Source organism: Ornithodoros turicata, unplaced genomic scaffold (assembly GCF_037126465.1).
Source record: "Ornithodoros turicata isolate Travis unplaced genomic scaffold, ASM3712646v1 Chromosome278, whole genome shotgun sequence".
Lineage (NCBI taxonomy): Eukaryota > Metazoa > Arthropoda > Arachnida > Ixodida > Argasidae > Ornithodoros > Ornithodoros turicata.
Window position 1 is genome coordinate 34951 of NW_026999350.1, and position 20049 is coordinate 54999.

At 48.2% G+C, this 20049-nt stretch overlaps 1 protein-coding gene across 2 annotated transcripts; it reads left to right on the forward strand.

Moving 5' to 3' along the window:
* Positions 1–1100: 1100 nt before the first annotated feature.
* Positions 1101–20037, forward strand: LOC135373618 (uncharacterized). 2 transcript variants are annotated; one of them, XM_064606704.1, is made up of 8 exons: positions 1101–1233; positions 1902–2040; positions 5103–5236; positions 5561–5705; positions 5994–6127; positions 12992–13151; positions 18045–18175; positions 19618–20037. In XM_064606704.1, exons 1-8 carry the CDS (start codon positions 1191–1193, stop codon positions 19749–19751), a joined length of 1020 nt encoding a protein of 339 aa, XP_064462774.1. In that variant the 5' UTR covers positions 1101–1190; the 3' UTR covers positions 19752–20037. The 2 variants fall into 2 exon arrangements, with proteins under 2 accessions (XP_064462774.1, XP_064462773.1); XM_064606703.1 differs by having other exon boundaries at positions 18045–19710.
* The last annotated feature ends 12 nt before the right edge of the window (positions 20038–20049 follow it).

Sequence of the window (20049 nt, forward strand, 5' to 3'; positions counted from 1 at the left end):
GCAGCCCATATGGGTCCAATATTGGACCAATATTGGCTTGCTGCTTGGGTAACCTTGCAAACAATATCCCGTGTTTTGTTTACATGTCAAACGCTTTCAACAGTACACAACCGTACGGCTCGCCAAGCATATATGCTTCAATAAGCATAGTGTCTCAGAAAAGCAGCCACTCTTAGCATACTACATTGTACTGTGAACGCACGTAACAGAACAACACAGAGCAGCCTCACCTCCTGAAAATGAAGCGATATAATGCGCGGACAATAGGTTTGAAGAAGCATATCGTCTGAGAAGCACTCCGTGTCGACTGTGCTGTTGACATCAGGAACACCGAATAGAAGCGTTTCGGAAGAACACTATTTATCTGATTTAAATCTACACTGATACACTGATTTAAATCTCAATAAGACACTTACTGCGGATTGTACACAGATGGATATGATGTAGTATCTCAGAACAGGCGGTCGCAAAGAACAATACGCTTTGAAAGCCGGACAAAATGCTTGATCAAGGTTATTACTTGAAAAAGACAAAGAAAAAAAAAGAACAGGAGGCTCAACTGTCAACTGTGCTGTCGACTCATGCGGGACATGTACTCCTAACTGCAGGTTCTACTGATAAGCAACAATCGTCTTCGTCAACAACAGTCTTAGCAAAATCGTATCTCATCTGTCAGGCCTGTCGTATGCGCATACTACTTTGAGCGTGTGTTTGCCCTGTTGCAGTTCTGAAAAACTGCGAACTCGGCGGCCGCAGAGCACAGCTGAGATGCGGAGACGTGGTTTTGAGGCAAATGTACACCGCAAGTAAAACGAGGGAGTCATATTCAGAGCGAAGTATGAAAGGACATGCGTACTTCACATAATCGGGTATCGCATAGCCATCTGCGAGGTCAGGATACTGTTGGAAGGGAATTTTCCCTCTGCAAAATTCCATGGCAGATATGATGATTATGGTGCATTATAAGTAACCCGCTATGGCTTATGATAGTGTTGGCACACTGTAGTCTCAGTTGCTCAGTTGTTGGTTATCAGCTATATAAAGCCCAATCGTCATTATCATTACTGTTATGATTGTCGGCACGTATGACTGTACGTATAGGCACGTGCGGGTATGGAACATTGCATGTGCTGATTGAACAATACACTACACATGCTGGGTCGGTGCTGGACAAAGCAAGTTATTCTAAAATGAAGCTAGTTATCCTCGCTGTTGTATCACTCTGTTTCTCAGGTGAGTCCAGTAAAAACCTTTCAATAGCCGGGAGCTTTTTGACTGTACATGCTTTGCATCTTCGCCTACTTCGGGCGATTATGAAGCGTTCCTCTTAAATGGATAAGAGTCTGAGTGCGTGTCCTTGTAAGATGAGGGTAACGCGCTTGCCGCTGGTGATGCAGCCTACATTCAATGACCAATTGGTACCTTTATGCAGAAACCCCGCGTTGGGTCAATTCTTAACAAGTACCGCGTGCACCAGTACAGAGTGTATGTTGTACTATGTACCACGTACCAAGTGGATCCTGGTGCTATCGATCCGTGCGGATCCTTAGTATGTCCCAAGGTAGACCCTTAGTATATATCCAGCCGAGGCTTCCGCCACAACGTTAATGTAGCCCCTTCAGTTTCCAGCTTTAAATAAATAACCCTTATCCTCCTTACTTCCTTACTTCCTACACCTTCGTTGTCAGCTTCTATATTTATGTAAATAATTATATATAGGGTGTCCCAGCTAAATGTGACCATATTTTTTAAAGATGTATCTATTACTTTCTCTAGATGAAATCAATTGCAATATAGCATATGCTGAAGGGCACTCCCTAGGAGGGCATAATCATGTACAGAAATGCCAAGCACTGCTTTCTGTTTCTGTATCCTGATGTATCCCGATATAATATTTCCAGATTTCACTGCAGCAGAGTGCGCAAAAGATATGCTGGAGTCGTTATCTGAAGCCAAGGCTGAGTGCGATGCAAGATATAGACAGGAACACGGTCTCGGCACTAGAAAACCCTCAGATTTGTTTCACATCACAAGATGCTGGCAAGTATTGTGCCATATTCAGACAGGGGCTCCAAAGCAGCATTGTGATACACTGCGCCACAGTTATGTGCAGAGCAGTACGGCTAATCACTTGGCCCGCGTAGCAGCGCGCAAAACGACTGTGAAATAGCACAGGACGTAACTTCTTGGGCGCGACAGGACAGCGAGGGACGATCGCAATAACCGGACGATTGCGTTTGTATTTCAGCCCCACAGGAGGTGGCGCAAGAGACGACAAGTTCACGGGGCTGAGTGGTAGACGTGCTGTCCATGTCACGTCGGGACATGTAGGCACCAGGGTTTCAGTCCTGGTGCCTGCTGTGCTTGCTGAGGTGTTTGCACGGTTTTCCTCAGACGCTGTCGGACATACGTCGGCACAGTTCTCTTAGAATTCCGTCTCCTTAGAAGTCTGCCCAGGACGCTTATTCCCCAGTACCTTATTTGTGATGTTGTCCATCTCTCTGAGGCCCATAACGGCGAGCTCTTTCAAAGTGCCTTTGAGAGAGCTAAAATAAATCACCAGGTCGTGCAAGATCGCTGTAGTGCGGCATAGCAGATGAACGCACCTCGTTGTTGTAGAGTCGACGAATACGTTGTCATTGCACAGAGAGTCTGAAGTTAGAAATACGTCGTAATGACAAGCATAGGAAGAAGTAGGAACTTAACCGGGTAGTAGACGACTTCAGTTTTAAGCCTGGTGGTGTGCACTGCGATTGGCAAAACGGGTTCCCCGATGAAAATATTCATTAGCGGCTGGTGAAAGGAGTTGCCAATTTGTATAGCTCCTCCAACGGATACAGCAGAGAGAAGCACCAGTGTCGACCAAAGCAGGAACGGCACGTCCATCGAATTGGAGAGTATTAACATTGTGGGGAGAATATCTGAGGCATTGCAGTCTGTAACATCGCACATTTCAACGAGTACAACGCAACTAGAGCACGGATGAGTGTCCACTGAAAACCCTCAAATGTACGTCGAACTGCAAACTAAAAATCTCCAGAACTTGTAGTAAAAGCGCTCAGAATACGCGATGTTTTTCCTTGCTCTTGGAAATACGGGTCTGCATTTTTAGGATTCTGTCAGCGAACGTGCTACAAAAATTACACATGCCATAGTATGGGTATAAACAAGCATCTGTTGTGCTTCCCCACTGTCGTGCTACTTCTTCATTACACGCGACTTGTGCTAAAGAAGCTATTTGAAGCAGTGGGACAAAATACAGCTATAGGGTGGGGGCAAAAGTTTACTGAACACGGCACTGGCAAGGCAAAGTGGGCAGTGGAGACCATGCAACTGAAACAACAATATTTCTGTAGCGTCGAAAGTATTAGATTCGACCCCGATTTAACCAAAGATGTCGGGAAGCAAAACATTCCACGACAATGGGACAACAGAGCAAGACTCTGGATAAGCTGGTTCTCTGGGGCCCGTCTATATCGAATGCAGTAGCGTTCAAAATATGATTGGTTATGCAGCATATAGCATCCTTGTAATAGGTTCGAAACCTGGACACAGACTGCTTTTTCATCGTCAAAGTACGGAAGCATTATTTATAAGCGAAAAATATGCATGTGCATGCAAGTCCACAGTCTAGTCACGATATTGCGATCGGAACGCAGGCTTCTCAGGGATGTTCTGCATGATGACGACGCATGTTTTCCATGAGCCTAGTTCTGCTGGATTACCTGGATCAATGAGTAAAACTGGCACTGTGCCTATTCTTCGTTCTTAGGACGAGGCATTATTTTTCTAACGCGATGCAACGTGGATCAGTTAGAAGATCAGCACGAAACAAATAAAGGAAAGACGAATTAAGTAATGTCACTTTTACTGCTGGATATTATATCAAAATAAAAATATTATTATTACGCCGGCTCATATTTATATTATCACGGCAGAATTGGAACAATACTGCAGAATGGGTTTGCCAATATGGGCAGCCCATAGTGGCCCAATGGCGAGAGCCTGCGGCTGCACTTTTTACGCGGGACCAATATTGGCAACCCATATGGGAACTATATGGCGAACTACGCAGCCCGCGTTGGCCCGATATTCGGCTAATATTGGTGTGCTTCCTGGGTTGTCATTCTCAACACACAATTTCGCACTGTTTTTCTTTTGCACAGACCACCTAACCGTCTGTTACTAGCATAGGCAACCGCTGCTGGGTTTTACATTTACTTATCATCTAGTTTGAGAAGATACATTTTTGCAGTTCTTGGTCTCCAAAATACGGTGTGCAGCGAATGTGCGAAAGGAAGCTGAAAACCTTTTAGGAAGCATGACTACTTTGGGAATCGGCAACTGTTGGTGCAAACTTATGAGCAATGACTTGTAAATTTATTGCATTGTGTAAGCATGGATCATCACAGTCAGTTCCTCTTTCGTATTTGCTGGTTCTTATCGACACAGCGTTGGGATGTGACACTCTTTAGACTCGATACCAACAGTGACTCTCGGCGTAACATCAACGTTCCAGGGCACCAGCCGCAGTGCAAAGCTAGCAAGTACAGTTAACAAACAGAGAAATGAACAGAAGGACCGTGGCTCCACGTGAGGACATACGATTACACGTCAAGCGTCCAGAAAACCAGTTGTGGACGGCAGTTTCGAGTTTGTTGGAGTACAGGGTGTTAGCAACACCCCCGGAGCCCGCAGTGACCGGATTGAATTTAACCGATCAAGGGCAGCTCTCGCGCGACGCATAATCAGGTGCTGAAGCAATCCTTTTCTAGAATCATTCGTGTTTTATGTGCGTTCTTTTGGACATCTGCCGCTAAAAGCAGCACAGCGCGACGCTCACCCAGACTTGGCATGCTTTCAACAGTGATAATTACCAACGTTAATTCATGTCGGCAGAATTAATTTCCTTTAGTAAATCATGTTTAATTTCGATCGTACCGATGTGCACTGTATGACTTATTCACTGGGGATTTACGAATATCATTCGAAGTATTGACTTCGTAGTACTTCTTACTCACAACATATACTGCTTCGTGGCGCTACAGCCCAACAGTAAATAACAGTAAACAATACAATCCGTTTGTATACATCTCTTCCAGTATGCTGATTTACGGCAAGGCTTGCATTCCCTTACGGCTCTCAGAAAAAGGATGCGATCAGTGGAATATTGCGCCTTTAAAAAAGATGTGGGGCAAGCTAATAGAGGCTGCATGTGAACCATCAGACTGGAACTGTGAGTACAACGGTGCTACAAGACTGCTAGACGCATAATCTGTCCTTCATAGCGTATCCGTGACGTCGGTGATGAAGATATCCACATTTTAGAATCAGTGTAGTACATGACCGATGTCAGTCTACTTCATGAAAAAAAAAAGATCGACTGGTTCAACCGAACTTCAGACAATGAATAAACCTTAGACTCTGAGATTCGATTAAGAAAATCGATACGGCTTTGATGAATGATGACAATATTAGCAATTACACCTTTCCACTGTAGATCTATGCGGAGGTCTGCTTTGTATCCTGTGTGTTCGCATGTCATATTGTTTGTTTTCAGGCCTTCTTGAAGCAAAGTGCGACGCCCCAGCAATATCCGACGCGAACACTGATTGCTACAAAACATATAACCAGGAACACGGCGTCGATACTCGAAAGCCTAGTGACCCACTTGAACCAAGTGGGGATGTGGAACTACTCTGCTGGTAAGGGCTGTTCAGGCCATGGTCTTACAGCGGTGCCATCAAAAGGAAACAAAAAGTAATACCCATCGCTAGCAGTGAAGGCCACGCTAATGGAAGGTCACAATAAGCGAACAGAAAAGCACTCTAATGTAAATGTAGCATCCCTAGACGGAAACCCCGAAAATCTTGTTTGTTGCTCCATCTGTCGTAGGTCACCTTAAGTACACCCGATCGAAGGCTATGTCAGGCTACGTTGCCCATCAGAAAGTCTCTGTCATTTAAGGGCTGTGTAAATGCTATCTTTTCCAGTATGTTAAAATACAACAAGTATTGCGTTCCGAAACTCCTAGAAGAAAAAGGGTGCCACCCCGACGCTGTTCTACATTCTGGTACGGCGATAGAGACGAGAATGAAAACAACTTGTTCATCGTCCAAACCGAAGTGTGAGTATTACAGAAGGGATGGTTCCGAAAACTTTGTCATTTTACCGGCCGCCGGTGGCTCAATTGCGAGCAGTGGTTTATCCGGAATACCAAGCACGGAGGGGCGTTGAAAAAAATGGGGGGGGGGTTAGTATTATAGTTACGTCATTAGAGCTTAACATATCATTACTCACATGTGTCTAAAGCAGAAATTGCTAGGACAATCCTGTTGGGGGTACAGAGATGAAAAAGGGGGTGTCACTGACATTTGGGGGGGGGTGTTTGGGCGCACTGACGTGTCGTTCTTGAATGAACCCTTCTAATTGAACGGTTCATTCGAGTGAACTGAACGAACAAGTTCACCGACGAGCAACACATTAGTTCAACAGCTCACTTCACTCGGCCTCGGAGCCCGGAACTGCCCAGAGCCCCACAGCACCTCAGAACACAATCGTCCCAGGGTTACTCTAAGGTCGTCGGATGGGGACAGGGATGGTATCCCTGGGATGTCAAAATCTAATCCTCAGAGCATCATCATTCTGCAATTTTGGCATATGAAATCACGTCCCCGAGGCTGTCCCTCACTCATCCTCTCTTCCTCACTTCCCTGCTTCAATTTGTTTTACTTTGCTATTCCTGGCGCGCACACCCGTCCAGTGTTTGCAGAAGAACTGCAATCACACTAGGACACTTAGAGCCACTAGATAACCTTGGTTTCACAGTATCGACACTGAGTCCCAAGAGCTAGCACGCGCCATCTTGTTTCCACGCCACGGTAGCCACGCGCAATTTAGTGAACGATGCCATCTATCGTTTCGCAGGTTAAATGTTCCTTTCCCTTTAAAGCAGCTCACCAAGGTTGAAGGCCTCGAGCTCTCCTTGACACCCTCGGGACGCTCTGCTTGACAATACATGGATTATCGCACAATCTATCTATCGCACAGTGAGCATTATATTACCGTAGTCGTCTTCGATTTTCAACTGGGGATGCTACAGGAGTGGTGCGGAAACAAGATGGCGCTCCTGCTCTCCCTTGGAAATCAATGTCGATTCTCTGAAGCGAAGCTTATTTAGTGACTCTAAGGACACTCGAGGCAATGAAATATTCATTCTTCAGACGACCAGGCGACATCCGTATCGCTGCAACATGGGTTGTAAAGAAATAAAGATCAGGAACGGCGTCGCACGCGAGATCTCTACGTTCTAAAGGCTTTCCATCTGTTTCGGGCAGTCGCAAACGCTGCACACGCTTGGCGTCCTTCGCGTGTGTGCGTGGACTCTGAAGCAGAGAGATGTAGTTTGTCATGTTTTCTAAGCCTGTCGTTCGTGGGTAAAAAAGAAGTTCGATTCGCTGCCTGTCTATGTTGTTTGTATTGCCCTCTTCGGTATTTGCACTTTTAGGTTGCGTCGTCCCGCCAGCGGACAATACAAGGTGTCTTTTTTTAGGCGATACAGATTTTTCATCAAAAAACTATAAGGGCTATAGACATGCTGTTTTCACTTCGTTTGTGGATACCTAGCAGATAATAAGGAACATAGGTCCGTGCTGTGCACCTGCCAGGTAACAACTGGCCGGCGCGTTTATTGCGTCGTCGTCATCATGATAGCGTCCACAGAGGGCGCTACAGGGCTCCCCCCTCTAGAGCGTTGTCCGGTTGGAGACGGTCGGAAGAAAGGGACCATGTAACAGTCCTTCGGGCTGTGTGGGCTTCGGGCTTCAGTGTGGCTGAAGAGGCGGGAAGGTCCAAGTAGGTGTTAGAGGGGATGACGGAGGAGACGTACGCTGGCTTCACGCGATCCAGGGCTACCGTGTCGTGTTTGCCACCGAGGTCGACGACGACGGTCTTGGGGGTGCGGGAGAGCACAGGGTATGGTCCGGAGTAGTGTGGCGTAAGGGGTGGCTTGGCGCGGTCGGTTCTGATGAACACGTGCGAAGCGTTCTTGAGGCCCTGGCTGACGAAAACGGTTCGCCGCGTCGGCATGCGCGGCGCAACCGGGGTAATGGAGCGGAACAAGTCATGGAGCTTGTCGATGTAGGCGGCGTGGGATGGATGGGGCTCGGCGGGGCTGGGGGTGAGAAAATCACCGGGGAGCCGGATCGGGGAGCCGTACACCAACTCTGCTGAACTGCAGCTAAGGTCTTCCTTGACGGAGGATCTGATGCCCAGCAGTGCGAAGGGAAGGTGTTGGCTCCAGTGCGCGGGGTTATCGTGAGCAGTGAGTGCCACCTTCAGTTGCCGGTGTAGTCGCTGGACTAGCCCATTCGCCGCGGGGTGATAGGCAGTCGTGTGGATATGGCGAGTTCCGAGCAGCTGCGTAAGGGCGGTGAACAGAGAGCACTGAAACTGCCGTCCGCGGTCAGTGGTCACGATGGAGGGGCATCCGAACCGCGCGATCCATGATGCGACAAAAGCTTCAGCGACTGATTGAGCGGTGATGTCGGTCAGCGGGACTGCTTCGGGCCACCGCGTAAATCTATCGATACAGGTTAGAATGTACCTGTAACCTTGAGATGGTGGCAGGGGACCGACGATGTCCACATGCACATGATCGAAGCGGGCGCGAGGTGGCAGGAACGGCTGAAGTGGAGTTCGAGTGTGGCGGCCGACCTTCGCGCGCTGACAAGGGATGCAGGTCTTGACCCAGCGCTGAACGTCCTTCTTCATGCGCGGCCAGGCGTAGCGGTGTGTCAGGAGCTTTTGGGTCGCGCGCACGCCAGGATGGGAAAGGCCGTGGGTCGAGTCGAAGATGGGCCGGCGCAACGTGACGGGAATGAACGGTCGATTAACGCCGGTGCTGGTATCGCAAATGACAGTCCTCGGTGTGGCTGGGATGGGGACTTCGCGCAGCACCAGTGACGTGTCTTGCGTGGCTAGCAGTCGTTGGAGTGCGGAGTCGTCAGCTTGCGCCGCTGCGATGTCCTCGAGACCGACGGTGCATGGCGCAGAAATGGGATCTATGCGAGAAGAGGGCGTCCGCGGCACTGTTGTCCACACCGTGCACATGACGGATGTCCGTCGTAAATTCCGAAATGTACGCCAGATGCCGGACTTCGCGGGCGAGGTAGTTGGTGCGGTTGGTACGAAATACGAATGCGAGGGGCTTATGATCGGTTAAAACATGAAATGTGCGGCCTTCCAGGAAGTACCGGAAATGACGGACTGATGCGTAGATGGCCAAAAGCTCGCGACCAAAGACACTGTAGCGAGTTTGCGCGTCGTTTACTCGGTGGGAAAAGAACGCCACAGGGTACCAGGCGTCGTCGATATGCTGCTGCAAAACTGCGTCGACAGCGGTGCTAGACGCATCTACCTTGAGACGGACAGGGGCGTCGTGCCGGGGGTGGACTAGCATAGCAGCGTCCGCTAGGGCCTGCTTGATATTCGCAAAGGCGGCGTCAGCGGACTGCGACCAAGGGACGCTTGCCGATGGCTTCGGGTTGGTGCGGAGCATGTCCGTGAGTGGCTGAATGATGGCGGCACATTTAGCAATGAACCGACGGTGAAAGTTCACCAAGCCAAGAAAGCGACGTAGTTGACGGATCGTCGTTGGCTTGGGGAAATCGGTGATGGCCTTCACTTTATGCGCAAGAGGATGGATTCCGTCGGAGGACACGTGATGCCCGAGGAACTCGAGCTCCGAGACTCCAAAAGTGCACTTCTTGGCATTAATCACTAAGCCGTACTCCTGGAGACGGCTGAAAAGCTGGTGGAGGTGCTTCTCATGTTGTTCTTCGGTGGGGCTGAAGACGAGAAGATCATCTATGTAAGCAATTACGAAGTCGAGGCCTCGGACAACTTCGCTGATGAGACGTTGAAACGTTTGAGCGGCGTTTCTTAGTCCGAAAGGCATTCGCACATACTCAAACAATCCAAAAGGCGTTGTAACTGCTGTCTTGGGTATGTCTTCAGGCTCGACCGGGATTTGGTGGTACGCCTTTACTAGATCTATCTTTGAAAACGTAGTGGCACCGGCAAGGCGTTCCGCGAAGTCGTGGAGGTGTGGCAGCGGGTATCTGTCGGGGATTGTTCTTGCATTAAGAGCGCGATAATCCCCGCAGGGCCGCCAGTCGCTGGGCTCCTTTTTGGGCACCATATGCAGCGGCGAAGCCCAGCTGCTAGATGACGGACGGATGATGCCCAGGTCCAACATATGTTCAAACTCACGACGAGCAATGGAAAGGCGTTCGCCAGATAGTGGTCGAAAGGTCGCCGTGATGGGAGGGCCTGAGGTCTCAATGCGGTGCGTAACATGATGCGAGGCTGGCGCCGAAAGATTGCAGGGCTTGAGCAGCTCGGGAAAGGAAGCTAAGACGTTCTCGTAGCGCGAACCGGGGGAATAAATGCACATATGCCGGTTGATTTGATCGTCGAGATGCCAGCTCCAGTGGTTAATTTGGTGATGTTGTCTTTCAACGTCCGTTGCCTAATGCTGACATCGAGATGAAAATTATGAAAAAAGTCGGCTCCAATGATGGCCCGGTCGACTTGTGCCACGACGAAGAGCCAACGAAACGTCCTGCGCAAGCCGATGTCCAAAGTTAGTGAACGCAGTCCATATGTGCGGATCGTAGATTTGTTCGCAGCTTGAAGAGGGGGTGTGAGGCATTGACGAATTTTCCGATCGGAAGGCGTCGCCGGTATAACGCTCACCTGGGCCCCTGTATCAATAAGAAAACGCTGCTTCGCGATACGATCCTGTACATACAGAAGGCGGGCAGGACGTAGGCCGTGGTCGGTTGCCGCCATTATCGACCGGCCTGAGGGTTTTTTGCTGCCAGTCGCAGGGCGACTCGCAGCGCGTTGATCGGTGGCGAAAACGACGGTGGTACCAGCAGTACCGAGGGCTTCCTGGAGCATGCTGTGACGCTTGCGTTGAGCTCGAGGCGCGTCGACGACTCGCAGACCGGTTTCTTGATTGTCCTCGATCTCGGGACCGGCGGTTCAACGCTGTGCGCAAGTCGGCCATCTGCGATGACATCCTAGACATCTCGTCAGTCAGGCGGGCCACTGCCGCTTGCAAGTCCGGCGTCGAGGGACTGTCTGGAACCGCGGGCGAACGGACGGGGGCAAGGCTTGCGGAAGCATAATCGGTAATTCGATCCGCAAGTTCGGCGAGTCGATCCAACGACACGTCTTCATTGCCAGCAAGGATCATCCTGACCTCGTGTGGAATAATTCGCGTAATATCGGTGCATGGTCGTCTGCGGAGTGTCCAAGCAGCTGCTTCATCCGGTGGAGAAGCTGCGACGGGCGACGGTCTCCTAGCTCCTCGGATGTTAGGAGCTGCTGGATCCTGGCGCGCTCCGATATCTCAGTACGAGATAGGATGGCGGATTTCAGGGTGTCGTAAGCTTTATCTGCCTGCACCGTGAAGAGTACGTCGTCGATGTCGTCGACCAGGTCGGGAGGAATCAAGGGCAGTACCTCACAGTATTTAGTCATTTGACTTTGGATCCGGCGGGCGTGGAAGAGTGCCTCGACTTGACGGAACCAAGTTTTGGGGTTTTTGGTCCAAAAAGGCGGGAGGCGAACTTGCTGGACGGTTTGTAGGACAGCTGGGCACGACGATACGTCGGAGGCTTCGCCCTGACCGCTTAGGCCACTCTGAGTCCCGGCGGTGTCCATGAGTCGGGTCACCAAGTTTGTGGATACCTAGCAGATAATAAGGAACATAGGTCCGTGCTGTGCACCTGCCAGGTAACAACTGGCCGGCGCGTTTATTGCGTCGTCGTCATCATGATAGCGTCCACAGAGGGCGCTACACTATCATCTCTGGGCCGGCGGACGTTCTTGGCGATATGTTGCTCAACAGTCAAATCACTAATTACCTAAAATCGTTACTTAAATTTTTAATTATAAAAGCTACGAAGTTGTCCCAATGAGAACACCTGTTCCTTTCGGCGACCTGATATCGTAGCCGTTTTCAGAACAAAAATTCGTTCGGTAGATCGTCCGCAAAAAAATCGTGAAGGAACACCATTTTTTCTCTATTTTCTTTATTGCGCATCTTCCGAGACGCGTCTTTCCTTCACTCCCAATGTGAGATGGTGAAGGAGCCTCATGCGTCGAAGATGCCGCCACAGTGCCGCCTCATGTGTCGAAGAAGAGCTTTAATTTGCGGAAACAAAAAACAAAAACACATGTATCGGGCGACGCTATCGGAACTGCCCTTATCTTAGGCTGCATTTTCTGTTAATCTTTTTCCAGGACGCAAGAGGCGGCAGTGTGCTCTTTCCCCCTCTCGCATTGGGGGTGAAGGAAAGTCGGGTCTCCGAAGGTGCGCCATAAAGAAAAATATGGTGTTCCTTCACGATTTTTTTTGCGGACGATCTCCCTAACGGATTTTTGTTCTGAAAACGGCCTCGATATCAGGTAACTGAAAGGAACAGGTGTTCTCATTTGGATAACTTCGAATCTCTTATAATGAGAAAGTTAATTAACGATTTTTAGGTAATTAGTCATTTGACGGTCGAGCAACGTTTGGCCAAGAACGTCCGCTGGCCCAAAGATGATAGAAGTGAAAACAGCATGTCTATAGCCTTTATAGTTTTTTAATGAAAAATCTGTATCGCATAAAAAAGACACCCTGTATATACGGGTCGCGTACCAATATGCTCTACATCTGAAGTAGCAAGATTGAACGCAGCGTTTTCTTCTGACAAGAAATATTCTCCTATTGGTCTGAGATTGGTGAAAGCTACTACTAAACGTTTTTGAGGGATTCTCAAATAAATTTCGAATATCCGATGAGGAGAGTTAAAGGAAGACGGAGAGGGCCACTGACATTTGGGACAGAGTACAATCCTATGGAGTACAATCTCTTCTAAATCCTTGACGCATGTTTGTTGGGGCGCTCTTCTTATACCACATCTTTCGTTTTCAGGCGTCCCTCCACCACAGTGCAATGATAAAACCTTATCAGACGCCAGGCTCATTTGCGAGCAAAGATATAAGGAAGCACACGAACCAACAGGTCCGAAACGTCGTGTAGATCTACAACCTAGAGATCAGAGTCGGGAAGAGATGCACAAAGAACATTGCTGGTAAGCGCTTTTCCGCGTGCAAGCGGCCGTTCAAGTCGCGCTGCGACATCATGGTAATGAATGTGGATCAAAACTGTTCTCATCCAGTTCTACCCCTGGCTACAGGAAATATTCCTCAGGTATTTCCCGTGCGTTGCACTATACTACGTGTTTGAATGGACGAGTAACTGAGAAACACCGGAGACAATGGGAAGCTTGACTGTGACTGAGCTTTCGGTCCTTGCACTTCCGGAGGCAGAATAATGAGAGGTACCACACGCGAGACAGGGACGAGACACAAACACACTGACAAAAAGAAAGTTCTCATTCACAGTAAAGATCAATACATGACAAAACCCTACAGATTCATAAACTTCCGAAGTGGGGAAGGCGAAGAACAGAGGGATTGCTTATGCAATTACAGGTTTGGTCGTCGCTGTAGTTTCCTCGAGGATTGCCTGCGAAGTGGTATTTTCTTTGTACAAAATACTGGTTTTACAGAGAAGGGGTTTACAATTGTTACATTCACGGAGATGCAGGATAAGTTCACTAGGCTTCTTCCAGTGTAAAACTGCTGTTTACGGACACGATCATTCATTCAGTCCATTCTGGACTTCATAACCCGAAAAACGCTTAAACGGGGTACAATAGACATCGAACCAGTTGCAACAGACGCAGTTTGCGCTGATTTGCAGCAGTACCTCCGTAGGTAACTCGTCTGCTAGATGACAATACAGTTGCAGCACAGACATGAAAAAACCGAAGAAAACCCAACTTAACTCAACTTAAAAGCATCGCAGAACACAATCTTGATGTCCAAATGTAGAACGATAGAAAATCCGATCTACCTCTAAAGAAGTATAAGGGAAATGACTCATGACGGGACCTGCGATATTTCCAACAGAGAATAATCTTGTGGGCACCGTCCGCGTATTTCGAAACCCTGACCGATACAGAAGAGCGGCAGCAGCGGCGGCAGAAAACCCCGAAAACCCGATGCGTTTGCTGTACAGACGCCGACGCCGACGGCGGCTATTTGTAAATTTGTACGCATCGCCCACAGGGCAGGGCGGAGGGTGGTGAAATGTGCTGGAGAACAAGGTTAGATTGGAACACGCACGTAATTTTGAAGTTCTTTACTACGTGTTTGAATTACAAGCAAGGGTGGGTCAAATTTGACTACCCCTTGGACTGTAGATGAGACGGAACGTTACGAAGTTATAGTTAAAACCAGACAGACATTCGGAGAATGTGTTACGCCATATAGAGCAAGAGGCACAAATGTTAATTAACGTTCGGAAACTGTCACACAAGGAACAGTATGTGCTGTCGCACTGTTAATGTCAATGTCGTCCTTTCCCTGTCTGATTTAGTATGTTCCTCGAACCACATTCGAAGCACATCAAATGAGTCTCTTGCGTCAAAACACTTGTCATTTAGGAGACTCCACTAATAATTCATATGCTGTGAGTAAACAAGGTGCGTAGAATTGATCCACTGTACTGAACTGTCAATACGCTGTGTCACGCTATGTATTGATGTAGAGTGTGTAATGCCAAGGCTTAGACGTACTCTGAAGGCAGGAACACACAGGCTATCTGTATTTCAGTGCAAAAGTGAAGACCATTGAAAACCAAACGAAACTGGCAAATTAATTATGTATGTCTTAGGCTGGGTTGCATTAGTGCAGATGAGACCTCCGTAAACTTGAGAGTGCGGTGCCATGGACTGTGCAGGCAATGGCTCATTTGTTTATGCTCGCTAATTAAATCGAAATTCTAACATTTAAATTTTACTTGGGACACTTTTGGAACGTCTGTTTTACGTATCGGAACTCTGAACCTTCAGTGAAAAATATTTAAAAACTAAACTATGTTGGCAACTGGTGATTTTTTCAAGTTATCAGTTGGCTTCAGTTTACACATTTTTTGTACAGAGAAGTGTCCAAAGCTATCTTACTCAGCTCACTTGATGTATCTATCGCATGTTCATTTGTCTGTCACACAAACAAAGGTAACAAAGGATAAGACAGCATTCACACAGGCCAAGTTTCTGCACCAACTGCACATTCATGACCGACTCAAATTGGGGGGAATCTGTCACCGAACGAACCCTTCAGAAATTGGTTGTGCATTGGCAAATCAGCGAGAGGAGCATTGTCACATGACTTGCCCTCACTTCCAATGGTGATGCAATTTTATTTGTGTCATAGTGCCATAATACTATTATTAGCATAATGTAAAACCCCAGACTAGGGAACACGAAGTCTGTCCTTTCGTGTTCCCTAGTCTCGGTGTTTTACATGGACATTTATATAGTGCCATAATACTATTATTGGCATAATGTAAAACCCCAGACTAGGGAACACGAAGTCTATCCTTTCGTGTTCCCTAGTCTCGGGGTTTTACATTACGCATCATCTTCACCAGCTCGCTTGCTTCCTAGCCATTTTTTCACTATAATTAGATTGCATAGGTTACGAATTGTGCAGGTGTCGGTGAAAAACAATAGTTGTTAGGTCAAAGCCACAGAAGCTTCCTAGTTGGCATTCCTTAAGAGAATGTTGTTCTCTTGGTGAAATAAGATGATGCGAGATTGTTTGTCTGCGGAGCTGCCTAGTATACGCAGATGGCACCGCCTCAAGTTGGCCTGTTGGTCTGCGTGAACACTGCTTAAGGAGCAGCCACAAGGCATGCTTTGGAATCCCTCTCTACCTGACTTGTAGACAGCAAGGGTGATGATGTCATTCCGCAGGTGAGACGGCACAAGTGCTGTGCACCAGTTCAGTAGAGAAGAATAATGAAAAGCAAAGTGTATCTTCCACCTGACCCTTAATTTATGCCCCCTATGTGTGAACCACGTGGATGAGGACAAAACTGACAGCAGCCAAAGAGCACATTTGTACACTGCTTCATGCAAGAAATACATAAACAGAATCCAACTAATAACTCGAAAAAGTCACTGAGTGTCAATGCAGTTCGTTCTCAGAATATTTTTTGCTGAAGGTCCTGGCAGCTTGCACGAAACGTCTGCTAGGATGCTAACCTTGAGGCATTTCCTTTAACACAGCTCTCGCAGTACATTTAGCTTATAGGAAAAATTATGTCAGTGTGATGACCGCTCCCGGTAGGAACGACAACACACGAGATAGGGGTACCTTTGGGGTAGTTTGTGGAAGAAACGAGGGCAACACCAGTAAAGAATGGGCACACAATTTAATCTAACACAAGAGATCTGTACACAGGCTGCCGGCTCACCACAATTGGACGTTGTCCTTGGGGCACAATCTGTGACGGCACAGTGTTGATGGACGTTGTCGAGCTGCTTCTTGAGAGGTTGCACAGTCTGAAGTCCGTTTCGGGCCTTGCGACACCAGTTGTTCCGGGTTCCCCGTCCGAGCAATGACTTCTTGCTTCAGGCGGTTCTGTGACGAGTCTTGGTCGTCCGCCCTCACTTCTCCTTCTCCCTGGTTATGGAGCTGCTCCCCTTTTATGGACTCTCCAGTCGCCATTCCCACTCGCATCCCTCGCTTAGGGAAAAGCCGGCAAAGTAATGAAACGGCTTCCTGGAATCGGCGGTTTCGTGTGAAGTCGTGATCGCCTTCCCTCTTCCCATCTGTCGCTTCAGTTTACGTGCCCAGCTAGCCTCCGCAGGCCACGGCTGTTCCCTGCTTTGGGAAAAGTCGGGAAAACAGGGAAATTGCTAAAAAGAGAGCTTTCTCCGCACTATATCTTCGTGCTAGACGTTGGTTCGTCAACAGTTGACTTGGCTCTGGGTGGGGGCGTTCAAAGAATGTTGTGCTGTCCATTCTTTTAAACGGCCGCTGTCACTCCTGGGGTGCTCATACACACCCAAAGAAGGTGCTCGTAGTAATATACGACTGGCCTGCTCGATGGGCACATCTGGGGAGCCCATTTAGTGATTCTAGGAACCTCGCTTCCTGGGAACATCACATTGTGATGACCGCTCCCGGTAGGAACGACAGCACATGAGATAGGGGTACCTTTGGGGTAGTTTGTGGAAGAAACGAGGCCAACACCAGTAAATAATGGGCACACAATTTAATCTAACACAAGAGATCTGTGCACAGGCTGCCGGCTCACCACAATTGGACGTTGTCCTTGGGGCACAATATGTGACGGCACAGTGTTGATGGACGCTGTCAAGCTGCTTGTTGAGAGGTTGCGCAGTCTGAAGTTCGTTTCGGGCCTTGCGACACCAGTTGTTCCGGGTTCCCCGTCCGAGCGATGACTTCTTGCTCCAGGCGGTTCTGTGACGAGTCTTGGTCGTCCGCCCTCACTTCTCCTTCTCCCTGGTTATGGAGCTGCTCCCCTTTTATGGACTCTCCGATGTGCACTACCATGTTGGACTGTTGAGAGGACGTCGAGCACTGCATCCGTGGAAATGCGGTGGCGACGAAAGCCTGCCATTTCGTGAGGGAATTCACCTTGCTTTTCGAGCCACCAGTCGAGATGACGCAAAACAATTCTCTCCGTAATTTTAACCACACAGCTTGTCGGGCTCACTGGGCGAAAAGAGGACAGGGCATTTGGGGTTTTGCCCGATTTCAGGAACAACAAACAACGCCTCCTTCCATGTAGTTAGTAGGGCTCCCTGTTACAAAGATGTGTTGTAAACATGAAGGAGCGCTCGGCGTGACCAGACGTCGAGGTTACCCTGTGCGTCGTAAGTGATGTTGTCTGGTCCCGCTGAAGTATGACGATTTACGTTTGATGTAGCCAGCGGCTTCAATGCAAAAAAAAAAAAAAAGAAAGAGAAAAGAGAACGAGAGAGAACGAGAGAGAGAAACTGTTTTTCTCTCCTGCGAAGCGCGCACATTGCTGTCTACTCTATGAGAGGCAACCAACCGCGACGTCTCTGATTTATGTAATATTTACATGCTACCTTTTCCAGTGTAATGGAATACAGCAGGGATTGCGTTCTGGGATATCTAAAAGAACACGGATGCAGTGATCCAGATTTTCTTGAGATTTTTCTCGAGAATATACGGACCGAATGTGGAGCATCCAAGTGGAACTGTACAGGTAAGCGATATTATGGAAAGCGACGTACTGTAACAACCAGACAGGACCTAGCGAAGAGACCACAGTATTTTTTCTTCTCTGCGCGACGTAACACGTTTGAGACGGAGCACAACCAGAGCACACGCGACTCAAAGCAGCCTAAGTTTCATTTTCACGAAGCAACTCACACGATATAAACGTGACTGGTAAGCAAAAGAGTAGGAAAAGGGACGAAAAGTGCCAACCAACGTGAGACAGAAAGGAATCATGTCAAGCCAAAGTACAGAAGGCGGATTAGTCGAGTGTGCTCTCTCCCACGTTGTTGCCCCATTGCGACCAGTGATTTCCGTCGTGACGGCATCCGCCAATCAAGGAAAGGAAATATCACATTATGAGGTGTCCAACATGAGGACCCAACCATTTGGTAAGAAGAGTCACACGTGCCTGTGATTGGTTCCGATATACACTATAACCTTACCAACGAACTGCTAAAACTGCCTATTAGCTTCAAAATTCGTTTCGTTTTACGAATTTGCCAACCATCAAAAACTACATAGTAACTGCCATTCTGATGCCTCGAAGTAAATTTTATTGGCAGCATTTTGTAACCCAACCTTGACACCATGAGGTATCACACTTAGTGATAACACTGGAAAAAATGTGGTCTCGTTTCCGATCGCGATTACAGCTACCCTTGGGGCATGAGCAAATCTTAATTGAACAAAATTGTTAGCTTAACGCAAGGATTCTGATCACTCAACATTCGCCCAGTGTCTCAAGGGTGACTGTTACCGCGCTGGGAACTGGGAACGAATTTTCTCCTGTGTTACTATTAAGGTTGAGTGGAGCTTTACATGAGTCGCGCCAGACGCAACTACAGAAGGCTGTCATGCGCCTCGTTGAGAAACACAGGTGTCGCTCGCCATTTTATTCACTTCCTGTTAAGGTCACTTAGAGCCAAAGTGTCCGCATGCCCGTACTACGTATGCTTACGGTATATTCGCACGATTCCTGGCTTTTTATACGTCATACTTGGATCACAAAATTCGGCATGGAACCACGAACACGCAACGCGAAAAGTGTAATTAAGATGTTTAAGGTGTATAGGTAGGCATGTCGCTTCCGCCGCGAATATGATGATTTGCAGCCAATCCACTTACCGCTCTTCTCGTGACATAAACGCAACGGTTCCAAATGCTGTCGGGTCTAGAAAACGAATACGATACATCCAGTTTGTTCGAAATGTAGTAGAGGGCGATGCAGTGAACTTGCTTCTTTTGCGAAGTATAAAGGGGAAAACGAACCTTACTCAATTAAAGCATTTCGTTCCCAGCGCTGTATCGGGTTTGCGCAACGAATCAATAGGCAAAAATACTATTTTTTACGCAAATGCAAAGCACTGCCTTCTATTTCGAAGCGTATACGAATGCATCTCGATATAATATTTCGCTTTATTGCACCAGAGTGCAAAAGAGAAGATATGGTTGAGAGATTTTCTGAGGCTGACGCTGAGTGCGATGCAAGGTACAGACAGGAACACGGTCTCACTGCCGGAAAACCCACAGATTCGGTTCCCGATACGACGAGATGCTGGTAAGTGTTATCTCCCAGTGAAATAAGGGCTCCGCAGCAGCATTATCATACTGAGGGCGCTTTCGAAGGCAAGCTGTTATGTGCAGAGCTGTATTGCTAATTGCTTGATTCACGTAGCAGCGCACAAATCGACTGTGAAATGGCAGAGGACAAAACTGCATGGGAACGGTGGGAGAGCGAGAGAGGGTTGGAATCAGACCTCGGCAGTTTTGACTTTCGCTCACTCAAGTTCACTCACCACCCATCCAGTTCTCGGCTCGCTCACTCAGGCTCACTCACCGTCTGCTCAGCTCTCGGTTCGC